The sequence below is a fragment of the Aulonocara sp. 'chitande type north' Nkhata Bay genome, linkage group LG18 (assembly GCF_057382095.1).
Source record: "Aulonocara sp. 'chitande type north' Nkhata Bay isolate Kocher_YH1m ecotype deep benthic linkage group LG18, A_spYH_male_GT1.1, whole genome shotgun sequence".
Lineage (NCBI taxonomy): Eukaryota > Metazoa > Chordata > Actinopteri > Cichliformes > Cichlidae > Aulonocara > Aulonocara sp. 'chitande type north' Nkhata Bay.
The window spans coordinates 16,651,413-16,671,211 of NC_141361.1; the positions used below are offsets into that span (position 1 = coordinate 16,651,413).

A 19,799-nucleotide genomic window follows, 5' to 3' on the forward strand; every position below is an offset into this window, starting at 1 on the left:
ATGGACGCGAATAGAGCGTCAGGTTTACATGTAAAGTCAATGGAAAGGCGCGATGACGCGCGATTGCGGGTCCCGCGAAAATTCGGAAGCAGATTTGCGTCGCGAAAACGCCAAAACGCGTGAAACGCGCGTCAGTGTAGCGCGTCAGGCGCGTTTGACGCGCGAAACGCGCGTCAGTGTAGCGCGTCTGGCGCGTTTGACGCGCGAATAAAACCACGCGCGTGAGTTTTTGTGTTGCACTTTGTGCATACGCGCGTTTCGCGTCTACCGCTCGAGTTGGAAAAATCTGAACTCCAGCGTCAAATCGCGCCGCGACAACCAATCAGGAGCCTGGTGACGTGGCTGTTACCTAGGTCAAAGGGGCAGATCCAGCCAAAGCCCTTCATTCTTCATTCAGTATGGAGGAAAAGCTGATCAGCGCCGTGGCTAACCACCCCGAGCTATATGATGCCAGCTCCTATTTCTACCGAGACAGGAATAAAAAGGACCTAGCTTGGAGACACATAAGTGAGGAGATCGGGCAACCTGGTAAGTTCATTCCTTCTTCTTTTTAATTTTCAGACTGACCCGATGAAGCCGTGCAAAAGCTAGCAAGCGCGCCTACTGTCCCGCGATTTTCCCACTGTTGTACAAATACCTTTCCGCTAACCAGATAATGCGTTTATTCAGAGGACATCTGCAGGAGAAAGTGGAAGAGCCTCAGGGACACATATAATAAGGAGAAGAGGTCAGAGAAGGAGAAGAGGAGTGGGTCTGCAGCAGGATCGGGGAGGAGATGGAAGTTCTTCGCGGTCATGGGGTTTCTGGACCCCTTCCTCACCCCGCGGGAGACCAGCGGTAATATGGTGCGGACCGTGGAGAACTTCTCCCCCGAGGACCAGGGACAGCCCGAAGAGGCAGCAGGGGAGTGTCAGTCAGAAGGTATGTTTACAATTAATTAATGTAGGCAGTTAATTTATGCGTGTTGTCATACAGGAATATATTTTGTTTATTAATAAACAGTATAAAGTAGTCCCGCTGTTCATCCGTCACTGCCTCGCCTTTTCGCTGATTTTTTTTATTGCACCGTACAGCTTTCAACGATGCGCATTGCATTCTGCAGCCCAAATGACAAATCTCCTCCGTGTCGTGTCTCCTGCGCTTGCCAAACTTATCATGTTTGGTTTTGATAACCATCACTTCAAATAGAAAAAAACAGCACAAAAACACTCATAACTATGACCCTCATTCGGAAATAGACACCTGCACCGGGAGCAAAAAAGGCGCACAAAAGTGGCGCCGCAGACGGAGAAAAAGCGCGGCATAATACTTTTACGTTTTAAAATCGACAAAGGTTTGCACTTTGAGAATCAACTTGTGAGAACTGTGACTACTGTTCATGTGCTGCAATAAATGGGAGACCACTGTATATAATAATAAGTATATAATAATATAATATTCTCTATGACCATTGTCTTCAACCTGTTAACATTTAATATTGTCTTGATAGAGTCAAGTTATCATGCAGCAGAGTCCTCCCCTGTTGCTTCTCCTGACTCCCCAGTCCCTGGTCCCTCCACTCCTGCTGCTGCACCCACAGGTATGAACATCAAGCACTGATAGCTTTTTACTTGCTTGGATTCCCTTGTGATCACCTTTACTAAATATCTACAACCAATCTGTTCATATCCTGGTTTTTTTCAATTTTGAAAATGACAATCTAGTAGCAGCCTTCTCATTTCTTTGTGGTGTTTTGTTCTGTTTTTTACAGGCCCACAGAGGAGGAGAGCTCGAAGGCGGTCGAGGGAAGGGTCCCAGGATGGTCCATCGGCGGTGGAGCTGGCTATCCTGGAGTCCCTAAAGAGGCCACGCCCGTCTGCAACAGAGTGTTTCCTCCTCGGCCTTGTTCCTGCTCTGGAGAGCATGCCGCCTCAGACACGAGAATTCGTGAAATTCCAAATTCATAAATTAGTTTTTGACAACAGCACAGCTGTGCTAAATTTGGAAACATTGGACCCTAATGATCAGTAGTTTTCTGATGAGGCAGCAGCTCTCCAGGGCAGAAACAATGTTCTTATTCTTCTCCTCCTTCTCCCCTGAGGCTCTTCCACTCCAAGCTGGGTCCTTTTTATTCCTGTCTCTCTGTAAATAGTTAAATTTCATATATTTATGTTGAATCTTTTTATTACTGAATTTATATATTTTATCAAATAAACATTTATAATGACAAATGTCTCTGTTCTACTACACAGCAAATATTGGCACCCGACTTGACACAAGTAGAATTTATTTCATATTATACTAATGACAAAATATACTGATACAGTGGGATGCAAAAGTTTGGGCAACCTTGTTAATAGCCATCATTGTCCTGTACAAATCGTTATTTGTCACAATTTAAATTGTCAGTTAAATACATCATATAGGAGACACACACAGTGATATTTGAGAAGTGAAATGCAGTTCACTGGATTTACAGAAAGTGTGCAATAACTTTACACTAAATAAAGCAGGTGCATATATTGGCAACACATAAAAAGAGAAATAACATAAATATGTAGTGTATATCAATGTGTGTGTCTCCTATATGATATATGTAATTGACATTTTTTACTGTAACCGATTCATACAGGAAAATAATGACTATTAATAAGGTTGCTCAAACTTTTGCATCACACTGGTTATAGGAACATAGTGAAGACAAGTTACTTAAGAGAATAAAGAGAGGTTAGGTTATTTTGGAGTAGAGATCCATTTATTAAGAAAATTTTAAAAAGGAGAAAGTTCCCTTGTAGTTGTGGAACATGGATCCTGAGTTGGGGGGTGCCTTCGTCTGGACGTGCTTCCCATCCAGAGCTCCACAACAGAGGGGGAAGTCCCAGCGCTCCTGGAATCCCTCTGCGATGGACCGCCAGTCTTCAGTTGAAGGCACAGCCGTGAAATCGTCCACTAGACAGTCCCAGATGGCCGTCGCTACCTGGGGGATGATCTGGCTCACCATACCTATGACACCACAGCCATGCTATCATTCAACCACTGATAACAGCATAAATCGAATTAAATTAAATCGGGACTTGATGAGACCATCTGAGTATCACTAGAAATATTATAAACAGTACCAGTTTGCTATCGGTAAACACCGAGAGCATTCACTGTTAGCATAGCACATCCATGTTAGCAGTGTATAAACGATACACTGCTAACATGGATGTGCTATGCCATCAGTAAACGCCGACAGCATTCACTGTTAGCATAGCACATCCATGTTAGCAGTGTATAAACGATAGTTTATACACGCCGACAGCATTCACTGTTATAGCACATCCATGTTAGCAGTGTATACACGATACACTGCTAACATGGATGTGCTATGCCATCAGTAAACGCCGACAGCATTCACTGTTAGCATAGCACATCCATGTTAGCAGTGTATAAACGATAGTTTATACACGCCGACAGCATTCACTGTTATAGCACATCCATGTTAGCAGTGTATACACGATACACTGCTAACATGGATGTGCTATGCCATCAGTAAACGCCGACAGCATTCACTGTTAGCATAGCACATCCATGTTAGCAGTGTATAAATGGATGGTTTAGCATATATTAGCACAGGTATCAATAAAGGACTACCGTATTGACCACTTTTACTAACCTCAGGCAGACGGACAGGCGCTCTGCAGGTGGGATTGAGCGCCTGTAATTGGTGTCTAGGCGGGCGATTCTGGGACCGACGCGGGAAAGCAGGTCCTCAAACTGGCCGGGTGACAGACGATGATATCGCTGGAATCTGCCGTCATCCAGGCGCAGCTCCTGGAGCAAATGGTGAAACTCACCAAACTGCTCACGCGCCTGGAGGACTTGATGGACCCGGGTACGGCGAGGACGTCTTTTACGCTGCTGCTCTGCTCTCCACAGTACATAGAGAAGGGAGACTCTCTCTTGAAGCGCTAGCTCGATAGCTGCCATCTTGCAAAACCAGGTCTGGCACAACTCCCTCCCACATTCCTCCCACATTTCCGGTTCACGCGCGTCACGCGCGTCAAAATATCATATTTTGACGCGCGATGGATTTTTCTTGGACACGCGTTGAGACGCGAATGTACACGCGTCAAATTAGGGGCGTTTGGGGCGTTTTATTCGCGTTTTATTCGCGTCCATCGCGTCCATCGCGTTCGGTGTGTTCACACCGAACGCGATGGACGCGAATAAAACGCCCCAAACGCCCCTAATTTGACGCGTGTACATTCGCGTCTCAACGCGTGTCCAAGAAAAATCCATCGCGCGTCAAAATATGATATTTTGACGCGCGTGACGCGCGTGAACCGGAAATGTGGGAGGAATGTGGGAGGGAGTTGTGCCAGACCTGGTTTTGCAAGATGGCAGCTATCGAGCTAGCGCTTCAAGAGAGAGTCTCCCTTCTCTATGTACTGTGGAGAGCAGAGCAGCAGCGTAAAAGACGTCCTCGCCGTACCCGGGTCCATCAAGTCCTCCAGGCGCGTGAGCAGTTTGGTGAGTTTCACCATTTGCTCCAGGAGCTGCGCCTGGATGACGGCAGATTCCAGCGATATCATCGTCTGTCACCCGGCCAGTTTGAGGACCTGCTTTCCCGCGTCGGTCCCAGAATCGCCCGCCTAGACACCAATTACAGGCGCTCAATCCCACCTGCAGAGCGCCTGTCCGTCTGCCTGAGGTTAGTAAAAGTGGTCAATACGGTAGTCCTTTATTGATACCTGTGCTAATATATGCTAAACCATCCATTTATACACTGCTAACATGGATGTGCTATGCTAACAGTGAATGCTGTCGGCGTTTACTGATGGCATAGCACATCCATGTTAGCAGTGTATCGTGTATACACTGCTAACATGGATGTGCTATAACAGTGAATGCTGTCGGCGTGTATAAACTATCGTTTATACACTGCTAACATGGATGTGCTATGCTAACAGTGAATGCTGTCGGCGTTTACTGATGGCATAGCACATCCATGTTAGCAGTGTATCGTGTATACACTGCTAACATGGATGTGCTATAACAGTGAATGCTGTCGGCGTGTATAAACTATCGTTTATACACTGCTAACATGGATGTGCTATGCTAACAGTGAATGCTGTCGGCGTTTACTGATGGCATAGCACATCCATGTTAGCAGTGTATCGTGTATACACTGCTAACATGGATGTGCTATAACAGTGAATGCTGTCGGCGTGTATAAACTATCGTTTATACACTGCTAACATGGATGTGCTATGCTAACAGTGAATGCTGTCGGCGTTTACTGATGGCATAGCACATCCATGTTAGCAGTGTATCGTTTATACACTGCTAACATGGATGTGCTATGCTAACAGTGAATGCTCTCGGTGTTTACCGATAGCAAACTGGTACTGTTTATAATATTTCTAGTGATACTCAGATGGTCTCATCAAGTCCCGATTTAATTTAATTCGATTTATGCTGTTATCAGTGGTTGAATGATAGCATGGCTGTGGTGTCATAGGTATGGTGAGCCAGATCATCCCCCAGGTAGCGACGGCCATCTGGGACTGTCTAGTGGACGATTTCACGGCTGTGCCTTCAACTGAAGACTGGCGGTCCATCGCAGAGGGATTCCAGGAGCGCTGGGACTTCCCCCTCTGTTGTGGAGCTCTGGATGGGAAGCACGTCCAGACGAAGGCACCCCCCAACTCAGGATCCATGTTCCACAACTACAAGGGAACTTTCTCCTTTTTAAAATTTTCTTAATAAATGGATCTCTACTCCAAAATAACCTAACCTCTCTTTATTCTCTTAAGTAACTTGTCTTCACTATGTTCCTATAACCAGTGTGATGCAAAAGTTTGAGCAACCTTATTAATAGTCATTATTTTCCTGTATGAATCGGTTACAGTAAAAAATGTCAATTACATATATCATATAGGAGACACACACATTGATATACACTACATATTTATGTTATTTCTCTTTTTATGTGTTGCCAATATATGCACCTGCTTTATTTAGTGTAAAGTTATTGCACACTTTCTGTAAATCCAGTGAACTGCATTTCACTTCTCAAATATCACTGTGTGTGTCTCCTATATGATGTATTTAACTGACAATTTAAATTGTGACAAATAACGATTTGTACAGGACAATGATGGCTATTAACAAGGTTGCCCAAACTTTTGCATCCCACTGTATCAGTATATTTTGTCATTAGTATAATATGAAATAAATTCTACTTGTGTCAAGTCGGGTGCCAATATTTGCTGTGTAGTAGAACAGAGACATTTGTCATTATAAATGTTTATTTGATAAAATATATAAATTCAGTAATAAAAAGATTCAACATAAATATATGAAATTTAACTATTTACAGAGAGACAGGAATAAAAAGGACCCAGCTTGGAGTGGAAGAGCCTCAGGGGAGAAGGAGGAGAAGAATAAGAACATTGTTTCTGCCCTGGAGAGCTGCTGCCTCATCAGAAAACTACTGATCATTAGGGTCCAATGTTTCCAAATTTAGCACAGCTGTGCTGTTGTCAAAAACGAATTTATGAATTTGGAATTTCACGAATTCTCGTGTCTGAGGCGGCATGCTCTCCAGAGCAGGAACAAGGCCGAGGAGGAAACACTCTGTTGCAGACGGGCGTGGCCTCTTTAGGGACTCCAGGATAGCCAGCTCCACCGCCGATGGACCATCCTGGGACCCTTCCCTCGACCGCCTTCGAGCTCTCCTCCTCTGTGGGCCTGTAAAAAACAGAACAAAACACCACAAAGAAATGAGAAGGCTGCTACTAGATTGTCATTTTCAAAATTGAAAAAAACCAGGATATGAACAGATTGGTTGTAGATATTTAGTAAAGGTGATCACAAGGGAATCCAAGCAAGTAAAAAGCTATCAGTGCTTGATGTTCATACCTGTGGGTGCAGCAGCAGGAGTGGAGGGACCAGGGACTGGGGAGTCAGGAGAAGCAACAGGGGAGGACTCTGCTGCATGATAACTTGACTCTATCAAGACAATATTAAATGTTAACAGGTTGAAGACAATGGTCATAGAGAATATTATATTATTATATACTTATTATTATATACAGTGGTCTCCCATTTATTGCAGCACATGAACAGTAGTCACAGTTCTCACAAGTTGATTCTCAAAGTGCAAACCTTTGTCGATTTTAAAACGTAAAAGTATTATGCCGCGCTTTTTCTCCGTCTGCGGCGCCACTTTTGTGCGCCTTTTTTGCTCCCGGTGCAGGTGTCTATTTCCGAATGAGGGTCATAGTTATGAGTGTTTTTGTGCTGTTTTTTTCTATTTGAAGTGATGGTTATCAAAACCAAACATGATAAGTTTGGCAAGCGCAGGAGACACGACACGGAGGAGATTTGTCATTTGGGCTGCAGAATGCAATGCGCATCGTTGAAAGCTGTACGGTGCAATAAAAAAAATCAGCGAAAAGGCGAGGCAGTGACGGATGAACAGCGGGACTACTTTATACTGTTTATTAATAAACAAAATATATTCCTGTATGACAACACGCATAAATTAACTGCCTACATTAATTAATTGTAAACATACCTTCTGACTGACACTCCCCTGCTGCCTCTTCGGGCTGTCCCTGGTCCTCGGGGGAGAAGTTCTCCACGGTCCGCACCATATTACCGCTGGTCTCCCGCGGGGTGAGGAAGGGGTCCAGAAACCCCATGACCGCGAAGAACTTCCATCTCCTCCCCGATCCTGCTGCAGACCCACTCCTCTTCTCCTTCTCTGACCTCTTCTCCTTATTATATGTGTCCCTGAGGCTCTTCCACTTTCTCCTGCAGATGTCCTCTGAATAAACGCATTATCTGGTTAGCGGAAAGGTATTTGTACAACAGTGGGAAAATCGCGGGACAGTAGGCGCGCTTGCTAGCTTTTGCACGGCTTCATCGGGTCAGTCTGAAAATTAAAAAGAAGAAGGAATGAACTTACCAGGTTGCCCGATCTCCTCACTTATGTGTCTCCAAGCTAGGTCCTTTTTATTCCTGTCTCGGTAGAAATAGGAGCTGGCATCATATAGCTCGGGGTGGTTAGCCACGGCGCTGATCAGCTTTTCCTCCATACTGAATGAAGAATGAAGGGCTTTGGCTGGATCTGCCCCTTTGACCTAGGTAACAGCCACGTCACCAGGCTCCTGATTGGTTGTCGCGGCGCGATTTGACGCTGGAGTTCAGATTTTTCCAACTCGAGCGGTAGACGCGAAACGCGCGTATGCACAAAGTGCAACACAAAAACTCACGCGCGTGGTTTTATTCGCGCGTCAAACGCGCCAGACGCGCTACACTGACGCGCGTTTCGCGCGTCAAACGCGCCTGACGCGCTACACTGACGCGCGTTTCACGCGTTTTGGCGTTTTCGCGACGCAAATCTGCTTCCGAATTTTCGCGGGACCCGCAATCGCGCGTCATCGCGCCTTTCCATTGACTTTACATGTAAACCTGACGCTCTATTCGCGTCCATCGCGTTCGGTGTGAACACACCGTTAGTCGCAGCCTTGGAATTGTCTCTGTTTCTGGATTAGATCATTTTCCTCAGTAACCCAATCCAACTGAAAACCTACATCTTCTCATTAGCTTTTCTTTTCAGCTCAAATTACTGTAGTTTTAATTTATTGTGCCATTTTCATTCATTAATTTCATTGATTTAGTAGCTTAAATAATTATATTTTATTTCTTGTTCTTAAATCATTTTGTATTGTTTCTGTGATAGCACGTTGGTTCATGTGTCGTGTGCTTAAACGGTCTAGATGCAGTAATTAAACTGACCTGACTTGAGTTTGTTTTTCAAAACATCTTAATCAGCCGTCTGCGTTTGGCTTATTGTTTTAGGAGCATACGATGTCTTCGAAACATCATCCACTGGAACTTAATCACCACCTTTATACTGAGGAATGTTATGTGGTTTTTGCTTCAGCTGATTGACCACAATATCCATGAGAGCAATGAGGTAACAGTAGTGATGTGTTATGGGGTTTGAAAGTATCACTGAGGTGTTAATTTACCAATACAAAGTCTTTAAAATCTTTTCTGAATTCTTTTTTTTCAGCCTTGGTGTCGCTTAATAACGACTATATACAACTACTTTGTGGTGACAAACTTTTTCTGGATGTTTGTTGAAGGATGCTACCTTCACACAGCCATTGTAATGACATATTCAACTGATAAGCTGAGAAAGTGGGTCTTCCTGTTTATCGGCTGGTGTAAGTATGATTGTTATCAATGCATTTGTCATGCTATATTCAGCTCAAGGCATTTTTTTATGAAACACATTTCATACTCTATGGAAAAACCATAGTGCTTTATAAACTCTATTCAAAGCATAAACAGGCTGAATATACAGACTTTAGTTTAATAAAATGGTAAAATGAAACAAAATAAGACAAAGTATTATTAGGTGACATTACCTTTACCTTAAGCCAAGCTATCATCTGTTTGGACACAATGAACATAAGCTTGCCTTTGATGAACCAATACTTTTAAATGAGTGGATTGTGTAAAATGCACCATTTCAAAGGCCTTGAATAAATCTAAAAACAGGGCACAGCAATGATATTTCTATCCACTGTGTTATTAAAATCTGTCACTGTATTTATAGAAGTTTTTTTTTTTCCATTTTACTATACTCTGATCTCTCTAAAAACTAGCTGATAAGGTTATAAGACATTTCTTTAGAAGATTAAAGTACAGCAGAAAAAAAATTGGAAAGCGGCTCGTACGAATGTCAAATATTTATTTATTTGTGTTATTGATTCTTGAAGGACATACATAATCAGGTAATCATTAAATCAGCAACCAGGGCACACATGCATTTAAACATGTAGACATGATCAAGACGGCCTGCTGAAGTTCAAACCAAGCATCAGAATGGGGAAGAAAGGTGATTTAAGCGACTTTGAACATAGCTGGGATTTTTTAATAAATCCTCTTGAGAATTTACAGAGAACGATTAAAAAAACAAAAAAACAAAACAAAACAAAAAACAGTTCCCTGGGTGAAAATACCTCTTTGATATCAGAGGTCAGAGGAGAATGGAAAGACTGCTGCAAGCTAGTGGAAAGGCAGCAGTAACCACTCATTACAACCAAGAAGAGCATCTCTGAATGCACAGCTCTTCAGACCTTGCAGCCACGTCAGAAGATCAGACTTGGCGCCACTCCTGCCAGCTAAGAACAGGAAAGTGAGGCTCCAATTCACACAGGCTCACCGAAATTGTACAACAGAAGATTGGAAAAATGTTGTCTGGCCTAATGACTCTCAATATTTTCTGCAGCACTGTCAGAATGGTGGAAACAGCATGAACAGAGGTGGCAATGTGATGATAAAATACTAGTATATAAGTATACAATTTTTATGTAAATTGAAATAATCCTTAAATGTACTCAGCTTGAATCAGTTAAAGAGAACATGAGCAGAAAAAAAGAAGGAAAATGAAAAATAGCTCTGTTTTTTGTTGCCTACATTGTAGAGGGTAACTTTGCCTCTAACGAGGAACATGAGTAGCGAAGAGGTTAAAGTGGGATTCAGCAGGTGAGGGAACCCTAATATTAGTTGTGGTTCAGCGTGGGGAAAAAGAATCGCAGCTCACAATAATTTCTATTGAGAGCTCCAGTAGGTTTTCTTAATGTAGCGGCTGTGATCAGCTGATCTAAATCCACCACAGTGCAGCAAGTTAACCAGTTTATCCTGCACTAACCTGCAGAGTATTTTCATGCAACCTTTAACCTCCTAAGACCTAAACTCTTCCACGGCATGCATTTTTTTTTTACCTTGTTTTTCTTTTTATGAAAAATGAGAGCCGCATATGAGGATATTCATTTAAAATTTTGATAGAACAGTAGCAGTATAATGTCCTCATAAGTGGATATCAGGCCCTTGTAGAGCAAAACTGTATTTTGGTCTAAATAACCCAAAATGTGATGTCCACATATGTGGATGCCAGGTCCTAGGAGGTTAAATAGCACAGTTAGTCTTGCTCAGTTTGTTTTGCAGCATGTTTCACAATATGAAAAAAAAAAAACATGTCGCATTTACAGACCTGTACATACCTGATTAAAAAATTTGAAAACTTGCATATCCAATTTATCAAACACTACTGAGCAGTCCTTACCTTTAAATCTAACCTCTGTTCTTCATCTCCTGTCCCGCCTTTCTTATCTTTCTCTGAGTGACGTTAGCGCTCTTTCTTTTCTCTCCCTGTGAAATACAGCAGCTGGACCTTCAGCTAGAAAAAAAACTGCGAAATAAACTGAACACAGACAGTTTGTTTGTTAAGCTGATAGAAACACTGCATTTGAAATTACCTGCCACAGTGACAAAACGTCACTCCTTTAATACTCGCTTGTCTTCTGTAGAGCTGACTATGGCACACGTTTGGTTTTGTTGTGTGTGTGATGCTGTTATGTCAGTATGAACCAAAGGCTTTGAGGAATTCAACCTTGTTCGATCTATGCCATGAAATATTAAGGCAGTTTTAAAGGCAAAATTGGATCCAACATGGCGCTAGCAAGCTGTAACTAACAGAGTGACTGGTGAATGTGCTCAAAATTAGAAAAAGAACAGTTTGTCAAACAATACATTTACTCAAAAGGAGAATTTCACTTTTCTTGCATTAATTGAAAACCAGGTTGTGACAAAACACTGTTATCAGGCGTTATTGTTTGAACTGAACATGTGCCCGAGAGTACAATCACTTCTCCAGTGAAGAGGAGGGAAACTCTTTAGTGGTTCATATCCGAGATAAGACTTTAACTTAATGAAAGAACCGGCATGCAGCGTGCTTGACTTTGAGTCCTGAATATACAGCAGATATCCCATCATGACCCTATAAATGATCTCACCTTGACTGATAAATCAAGCATATTATATGCTGTACAGAGCCAACATCATCAGGGACAGAAATACACAAAGTATTCTGCTCGCATGCTTCCCGGAAACACTGAGATTTTCTCCTTCTGTTTATGTAATGGACATAGTGTGCTCAGCAGAAAGAAAAAACCCCTCATACTTTACTTCAAACTAGGTCATGAGAAAATGAGTTAATGGAGCTTTGTGAGCACAAGATTAAAATATGAAGTCTTATCAGCAGATGTAGAGAGTAGATGACGGTGAATGACAGATGGATGATATTATTGGGAAGCTAATGTTAGCTTTGAAATAGAAATAAAAAAAAGATCTCACACATATTCATCAGATTTTTAATTCTCTAATATGATTTTAATAAGAATATAATAGTAAGTACTGGCAGCTTGTCTCAAAAAGATTAGATTAGCAGAGTAGTTCCTATTTGCAGGTCCACTCATCCACTCCACCTCCATATATAAAGTATTATCCATTTAAGTCGTTAATTTCATATTAACAATCATAGAGTATGTACAATATAATATATGCTTTATTTTAAATGGGGTTATTGCAGGTGCTTTCTCATTGGGTTTCATTTGGAGAGGCTTCTAATTAATTTCATTAGGAGGTGATAGAAGTGGGGCGCATGAAATCTGTCCGCTACCACAGGTCTGATGAGCTGGGATCAAAACTGCTTTTGATGTGTGTTTTATTTAAAGTGATTTTACTGATACTTTTCAGATTTACGAACATTTCGTCCGATTTGTGGACATTTTCCTCCTGCAAAGCTGTTATATGTTACATGTAACGAAAAATTTGATGAAAAACAGTCTGAAGACAGCTAATAAAATTAGTATGCTCTGAACGGTGATTGCATTCACGTTTGATTGATACGGTCAGTGCAGTTGCTCTTTTCTGGAGAGGTCAATGCTTTTTATAAGAAATCTCAGCCTATTCAAGCACACTTGGTCTTACTTTGTCAGGCCTGGCACCTAACACGCTGATTTGACACGTTAACGCATGGCCTTTATTCAGCAGTGACTGATTTTAGAGGTATGGTGAACTGGTCCTTTTTTGTTTTATTAAAGCAGTTAAAAAAGATTGTTTTGATTTGTGTTGTTTGTTTTATATGTGAAAAACCTTCTATTTACTTTGTCAAAGCATCAACATCAAAACTTTTTCCAGATATACATTACATGCTGGACTAGGGGAAGCAGTTGTGATTCATGAGTTATATGGTTTGACTCTGAAGCCCCTTTTGGCAGAGATTATGCTACTGTTGCCGTTACTCTATAACCCTTGAGGGCAGTAAAAATTGGAGCATGTTCTGTTTTAACTTGATTCTTTGTAGTTGAAGCGTGTTAGTTTGTTATCCCCTCCCCCTCCCCATGGCTGTGCATGTAACAAAACAAAAACCGAAAAGCAAAGAAAAAAAAAAACAATCTTTGATTTTTGTCTTTATTATTCTGACCTTCTTTCTTCAATTCCATGAAAAAAAAAATCTGTTTACCAAATACGTTTTATTTTATTTCCACTTACACGACTCTTCCTTGTTACTCCAGGTATTCCGTGTCCTATAATTGTGGCTTGGGCCATAGGAAAGCTGTATTATGAAAATGAACAGTAAGAAATCCCCTAATAATTTGTGGCCACATAATTAGAATGTTTTCTGGATAATTTCTTTAATTAACGGTACGTTTCTTCTTCTTTTCCTGTCAACAGATGCTGGTTTGGTAAAGAACCTGGAAAATACATGGACTACATTTACCAGGGACCTGTTATTCTTGTGCTTTTGGTGAGCTACAACAAAGAAAACGGACTGTAAATTTATTGCCATTAATTTGACATTATTTGCTAATTAACATAGAAAATCTGCCCTATACTGATTTTTTTTTTTTTGCATTTCTGTGCAGTGACTAGATTAGAAAGTCACAAAAGCAGTACAGTGCAAAAGTACTGAGCCCCTCACTTTTGAATATTTTGTGCAGCCATTTATTGAAATGTGCAAACATGGAACATTTTTGGTGTGACCACCTTTATTCTTCAACACAGCCTGAGCTCTCTTCGGCAAGCTTTCCAGCAATTCCTTTAAGCAGCCTTCAGGCTCGAAAAAGAACTTTTACAATACCAGCAAGCTTCAAAGGCAGCACGACCAGCTGGTCATACCAACATATTGACTTTCAAGTATTCTTCAGGACAGTCTGGACTCTCTTAGACAAGCTTTTTTTGTAATTTCTTTAAGTAGTCTTCAGAATTAGGCTTCTTTGAAGGACATCAAAAGCTTTTCTTTGGATGTTGTGTTTTGTTCTGTTCTCCATGAAGATGATCCTACACTTTTTCAACAATGTTGTGGTCTCAGCTCTGTGGAGGCCAATCCATGACTAATAGTATTCCACTGTGTTTTTCTATCCAGGTAAGACTTTAGTATATAGTTTGTTTGAAATACAAAAAAACCCCAAGCTGTTGCCAATCAGATGCTTTAGATATGATATTACATAGTTAATCAATATCAATTAATTTCACTTTTCTGCATTTTTGATTCCATATGAAAAATACAGCCCCAAAGCAGGACACAGCTTCATGTTTTTACATATGGACAGTGGTCAGCATTAAGTGAACTGACAAACAAAAAGCATCCCACTGAAAATGGTCAGGTGCAAGGACTGGACTGAAAATGAATTAAAAAGGACTCAATGTCCAAAGAAAAACTTCTGACTCCTTTGAAGCTAAATATAAAGAAATGAGGGATGACTCATGACTTTTGCACAGAACTGTAGTCTTAAGGGTTTCCAAACAAAAGACTTCTGAAAATAAGAAATTGATTTCACATAAATGTTTGTGCTTATGTAAGTCCTTAGCAACATGTAATATGATTAATCACTGTCTTGTTAAGGAAGATTATATGCTGTGACGAGTGTTACTTCTTCTCTCCCAGCTCAACACTGACTGAGCTGTCTGATATTTTCCCCTCTGTATAATATAAGTCATTAGCACAGCATTTTAAAGTAATAATTTCCTTATGTCTTCTTCTTCTAGATAAACTTTGTTTTCCTCTTCAATATAGTTCGAATTCTTATGACCAAACTAAGAGCTTCAACCACATCAGAAACAATACAGTACAGGTGAGTTGATTCTGTTGGTAACTGCATATAAATTTAGGAGCAGTACACTTTGTCTTCCTTCTTTCAAGGACATTAAGGAGTGTTTCAGAAGAAGCACATTTTTAGAGTGATTAGACTCATTTAAACCTTTATCATCAGCATCAGACCTCATTTCATACAAATCTAAGAGCGTTAATATCCTATCAGTGAACAGATGTTTGGTGATCAAAGGGTCCGGTGTTAATGATAATTAAATCAAACTGCTATTAAGGAAGAAATCTGTTATTGTGGTTGTGACTTTTGCCTTATGACTTTAAGGCTAAGTATTGGAAATTTTGTGGGAAAAGAAACTAACTTCACTAAAAAACTGTGCTGTGATTTGGTGTCTTGTGAAATTTGGATGGTAGAGTCATAGACCACATGAAAGCATCCATCCAACCTTGTATGAATGGTTCAGGCTTTTGGTGGTGCTGTGATGGTGTATGGGGGATATTTTCTTGACATACACTGGGCCCTGTTGTACTACATGATCATCATTTAAACACTGACCACCTCCATCCCTTCATGACTACAGTGTACCCATCATCTGACGGCACAAAGCTCAAATCATCTCCAAGTGGTTTCTTCGACATGACAATAAATTCACTTCGCAAATGCCAAATGTCGCCACATGTCAATTCAACAGTGCACCTTTCGGATCTGGTGAATGGGAGGTTCACATCATGAATGTGCAGCTGACAAATCTACAGCAACTGCGAGATGCCGTCATGTTAAAACGGATCAAAGTCTCTGAGGAATGTTTGAGGAACCTTATTCAAACTATGCCACAAAGGATTAATGCAGTTCTAAAGGCAAACAGGGGTCCAACACAGGTCTAACCTGGTAACCAGTGTGCTTAATAAAGTATATAATAATAATAATATAAGCCTGAAACAAAATAAGTATATTGTCTTGTCTTGTAACTTATTACAGGACACTGCAAAAGTACTACAAATGTGCTTCTTACCCATAAAATAAAGATTCAAGACAAACGCCTCAACCTTAGTGAACTCAGTTGCAATACTTCATGCAAGAAGTTCTTTCATTTACACGCACTAGTAACAGTTAAAGGGGAAAAACCTTGGGTTTGTCTGATTCTGTGTGCCTGAGAAGAGAGCAGAGATTTAGCGTGCGCTTGAGAGGCACGAGCTGAGTGCATACCTGAATTATGCTGTTAGGTTGTAGATCTGGAATGGCTGAAATTGCTAAAAGAGTGAGCTTGTTTACCTACCTGCTGTTACTGTGTCAAGTGTGTTTTTCTCCAGTGGGGATTATTTCAAGCGCACAGAGTGTTTTCAGTGTCACGGCTCAGACAATCTGAGTGTAGTCTTTTCAGGCTGGGGCTGGATTGCTGGTGGTTGTTGTGAGCCATACAAATTTAAGCAAATGAAGCACAGGGGTTTCAAGCTGAACTTCTTGACCTTAAAAAAACCGATTGTTTTAAAATGAAAATTATAATCAGTAAGGGCAAAGAAAGGTTTGTGGTCATCCCTAAATTATGGGACTGTCATAGCTCATATTAAAAGTCCCCACCATGGTCTTTTCTGTTATTCCTTGAATTAGGTTTGGCTGTTGCCCTTATGATCTTGAATCTTTTTCTCACGTGAGTGCTTTCAGAGTTTTCCCTGTCTGAGCCTGTGTGTATTTTGTTCTGCAAGTATTGGTTTTTTTTGTCCTTCTTTCTTTTACTTGCCCTTTTGTTTTCCTCATGTGGCTTTATGTGTTTTCACTTTCTTTTTCCACCCTGATTTGATTGATTTCTCCTGTGTCTTATTATCCCTCTCCCTAGTCCGTATAGGCGTTGTTACATCTCTCGCCTGTTCTCGAGACTCCCTTGTTTTCTGCTGCCTCCCTGTGTTTTGGATTGCTCCTGTTGGGTTTTAGATTCCATGGATTTGGATTCATTTGAGTTTTTCCATCACACTTCACACTGCTTTTGGTTGTCTATGAGTTCTAGATTAAGGTTTCTAGTTTATCCATCCACTTGCCAGTGCCTGCTGTGTCTGCTTATTGGATCCTCTTGTGAACATTTCAAAGTATGGGACAGTTTGAGCTTTATTTTGAAAAACAAATTCAGAGAGCCGAAGCAAAATTGGCTTGGACGTGCTCAGAGGAGGCGTAGTGGACATGTTGGACATGTGACAGGACCACAGAGGAGGTTTATGGATGCAGTGGAGGAGGACATAAATCATCCACATTTTCATCTATAGATGTGATGGCTTATTGTTGCATTGCAAAACCAAGAAAGCTAAACTTTGCTCTTATTCACACTGTCAAAATTATTACAGAAGAGCTAGAATTATATGTGACATACATATTTTTGCTACCCCTGAAAAGGGGCCCATCTTCCAATCTGAAACATCCATGTGGTGGAGGGTGACATTTTTATTTTTATCCCTGTCTGCCGCTGACACAGAGTCATGCATTTTCCAGAATCCACTGGGCTGACATTCAAGGCTCAATTTTTGCAATTCTATAAATGAGACTCCAACTCTGTCTTCACAGAAAAGCCGTGAAAGCAACACTAGTCTTGCTACCTCTGCTCGGCATCACCTACATGCTCTTCTTTGTGAATCCGGGGGAGGATGACATCTCGCAAATTGTGTTCATCTATTTCAACTCCTTTCTACAGTCTTTTCAGGTGAGATTATGATTAATAATACAGTGTGACAGTGGCCAGAGTTTGAAAGCTCACACTCACTGCCCACAAAGCTAAAAATATGAATCATTCTGATTTCTTAATGTGTTTTTATCTCAGAGTTGTATCGCTACTTTAAAGAGCGACTTGTCAGGTTCTAAGGCTTCTTGTGGGAAGATGATTTGAAGTAGCATCCTGGCTGCGCTTACACACAACATGGCCCTCCTACCTCATGTTCAGTGCTCTCAGCTGTCAGGAATAACAGAGCCATGTGGGCATGATTTCTGCTCTGTGGCTATTATTTATTTATTTATTTATTTATCTCCTGTGCTTAAATGTAGGGCTGAGTAGGGGGAGGGGGGGTTCGAGTAGAGCTTTAAAAATTCTATATTTTGCTTTGGAAATTTGTTTTGCCTTTTCTTTATAATGATTGCGTCTAATTACAGTGCCATTACATAATACAGGCACATTTTCTGCTTCTAATTCTAATGTGTCTTATTTTGCAGGGGTTCTTTGTGTCAGTGTTTTACTGCTTTCTAAACGGAGAGGTGAGTCACTGGAGTTTAGCAAAACGCCCGTTATTTATGATGTTAATTTTACTGTCAATGTCTTTGGGGTTTTTTCTTTGATACACAAGCTTAATAAAACCATAAATTGATAGCCTTAATTCGTTTTAATATTGTTTTTCTAACTTGCCTCCAAGTTAACATTTTTATGTTCAACCAGGGGGAGGATCAAGTAGCTGTAATAGAAAAGAAAATGCCAAAGAGTTTCCGTGCAGTCAGTGAAATAACAGCATAGAAAACTTTTATGAGGCTGTCTCATTTTTGCCTGATTGAAATAAAAGCAAATTACCAAAACTCCAGCTGGTTGAAAGTCATTAACGCCATTATGATTACACATAAATTGTGATAAATTGTGATAGAAAAAAAATGAAGGACTCTCTTGCTGCGCGCTCTCATCCCTAAAATTATTGAAACTCGGGGGTAAAGAGTTTGTTAATTTAATGACGTGATGTGAAGAAATTGAGTCATCCTATTTGAACAGATATTAATTGCAATTTAAGACTCTGAGTGGCAAACAACAAAACGAAAAAAGCAATTGTGTGACTTTAGGCCACATTACAAACGACTGCTGTAAAGCGGTCCTTATTTAAAAAATGAAAAATTAGGAGGCTTGACTTAACTATTGCTATTTATTATATGATTTTGCTAGTATAGTGCATAAAAACCACCCAGCTCTGTCACAGCTTGTTGTTTTCCGATTTTGGTTTTTGTCCATATGGACATTCTGGCTTCCTGTCTTTGTCTGGCTTTAGTATCATTTTTAGAAAAAGAAATAGTGCATAAATATGTAGAACACTTTTCAAACCACAGCTACAAAATGCTCCACTAATATAAAACAAAATACAAAATGACAAATACCACAAATATAGAAATGTCATCAAAACTTACGCTCCCTTTTTATGTGAGCTGTCAGGGTGGGTGTGACACTTTAATATAACCCCTGATTTGGCTTCATTAGTTGGAAGGAAATTTGGAGCTATCCAGCTTTTTATTGCCGAAAGACGGACAGGGATCTGAGAATGGTCAGTATAGTTTATATATCATCTGACATAAATAGAGCTTAACACAAGTAGAATCAAGACTAATGAGAGACTAATAGATCTATTTGCAGGACTCAAACTGAAATTGATTCAATTGGCTACTGACGTGGTTCATAAGACAAAAATATCCAGTACCAGGGGATCCAATTATTAATTTCTTCTGCAGTGGTCAAAGTCAAACTGTGTTATGTTTACTACTGTCAGTTATCTAGACACAGAACAAGTGTTAATTGAAAGAATTTGTGTCAAAACATCCTTTTTCTGTCATAACGCTGTGTGAGGCAGGCAGGAATAGGACCCAAAAACGCAGAACACACATGCAGGGCTGAACTCACTTTACTGCTGGATTCAGAAACTAAGCTAACTGAAAAACGAAACAAAACAAAACTGGAATGACACTAAGAAACTAAACAGCCAGAATACACAGCCAGAGGAATGAGGGAGATCAAGAAGAGGCCGGAGGAGACACAGGCATATACACACCAGGATTAAGGGCAGAGAGGAAACACCTGGGAAACACGGCTGGACATAATCTAACTGACGAGACAACAGTGGCGTGTCTAAAAAATTT

The 19,799-nt window shown here is 40.7% G+C and overlaps 3 protein-coding genes across 3 annotated transcripts in view; 2 read left to right on the top strand and 1 right to left on the bottom strand.

Annotated features, from left to right (window-relative positions):
• The window catches only part of crhr2 (corticotropin releasing hormone receptor 2), a 54,684-nt gene that overhangs the window by 26,538 nt on the left and 8,347 nt on the right, over positions 1-19,799 (top strand). The window contains exons 5-11 of the mRNA XM_086272598.1: positions 8,836-8,953; positions 9,053-9,206; positions 13,407-13,467; positions 13,567-13,639; positions 14,881-14,966; positions 17,490-17,625; positions 18,129-18,170. Of these exons, the coding sequence (XP_086128724.1) occupies positions 8,836-8,953; positions 9,053-9,206; positions 13,407-13,467; positions 13,567-13,639; positions 14,881-14,966; positions 17,490-17,625; positions 18,129-18,170 (670 nt within the window). The remainder of the gene's footprint in view (positions 1-8,835; positions 8,954-9,052; positions 9,207-13,406; positions 13,468-13,566; positions 13,640-14,880; positions 14,967-17,489; positions 17,626-18,128; positions 18,171-19,799) is intronic.
• On the top strand, positions 187-2,605 carry LOC147308287 (uncharacterized). Its single transcript, XM_086272600.1, has 4 exons — positions 187-528; positions 670-921; positions 1,490-1,579; positions 1,751-2,605. The coding sequence occupies exons 1-4, from the start codon at positions 399-401 to the stop codon at positions 2,008-2,010; spliced, it is 732 nt and encodes a 243-aa protein (XP_086128726.1). The 5' UTR covers positions 187-398; the 3' UTR covers positions 2,011-2,605.
• LOC147308288 (uncharacterized) lies at positions 5,861-8,283 on the bottom strand. Its single transcript, XM_086272601.1, has 4 exons — positions 7,940-8,283; positions 7,547-7,798; positions 6,889-6,978; positions 5,861-6,717 (listed from the first exon to the last, which is right to left on the bottom strand). The coding sequence occupies exons 1-4, from the start codon at positions 8,067-8,069 to the stop codon at positions 6,458-6,460; spliced, it is 732 nt and encodes a 243-aa protein (XP_086128727.1). The 5' UTR covers positions 8,070-8,283; the 3' UTR covers positions 5,861-6,457.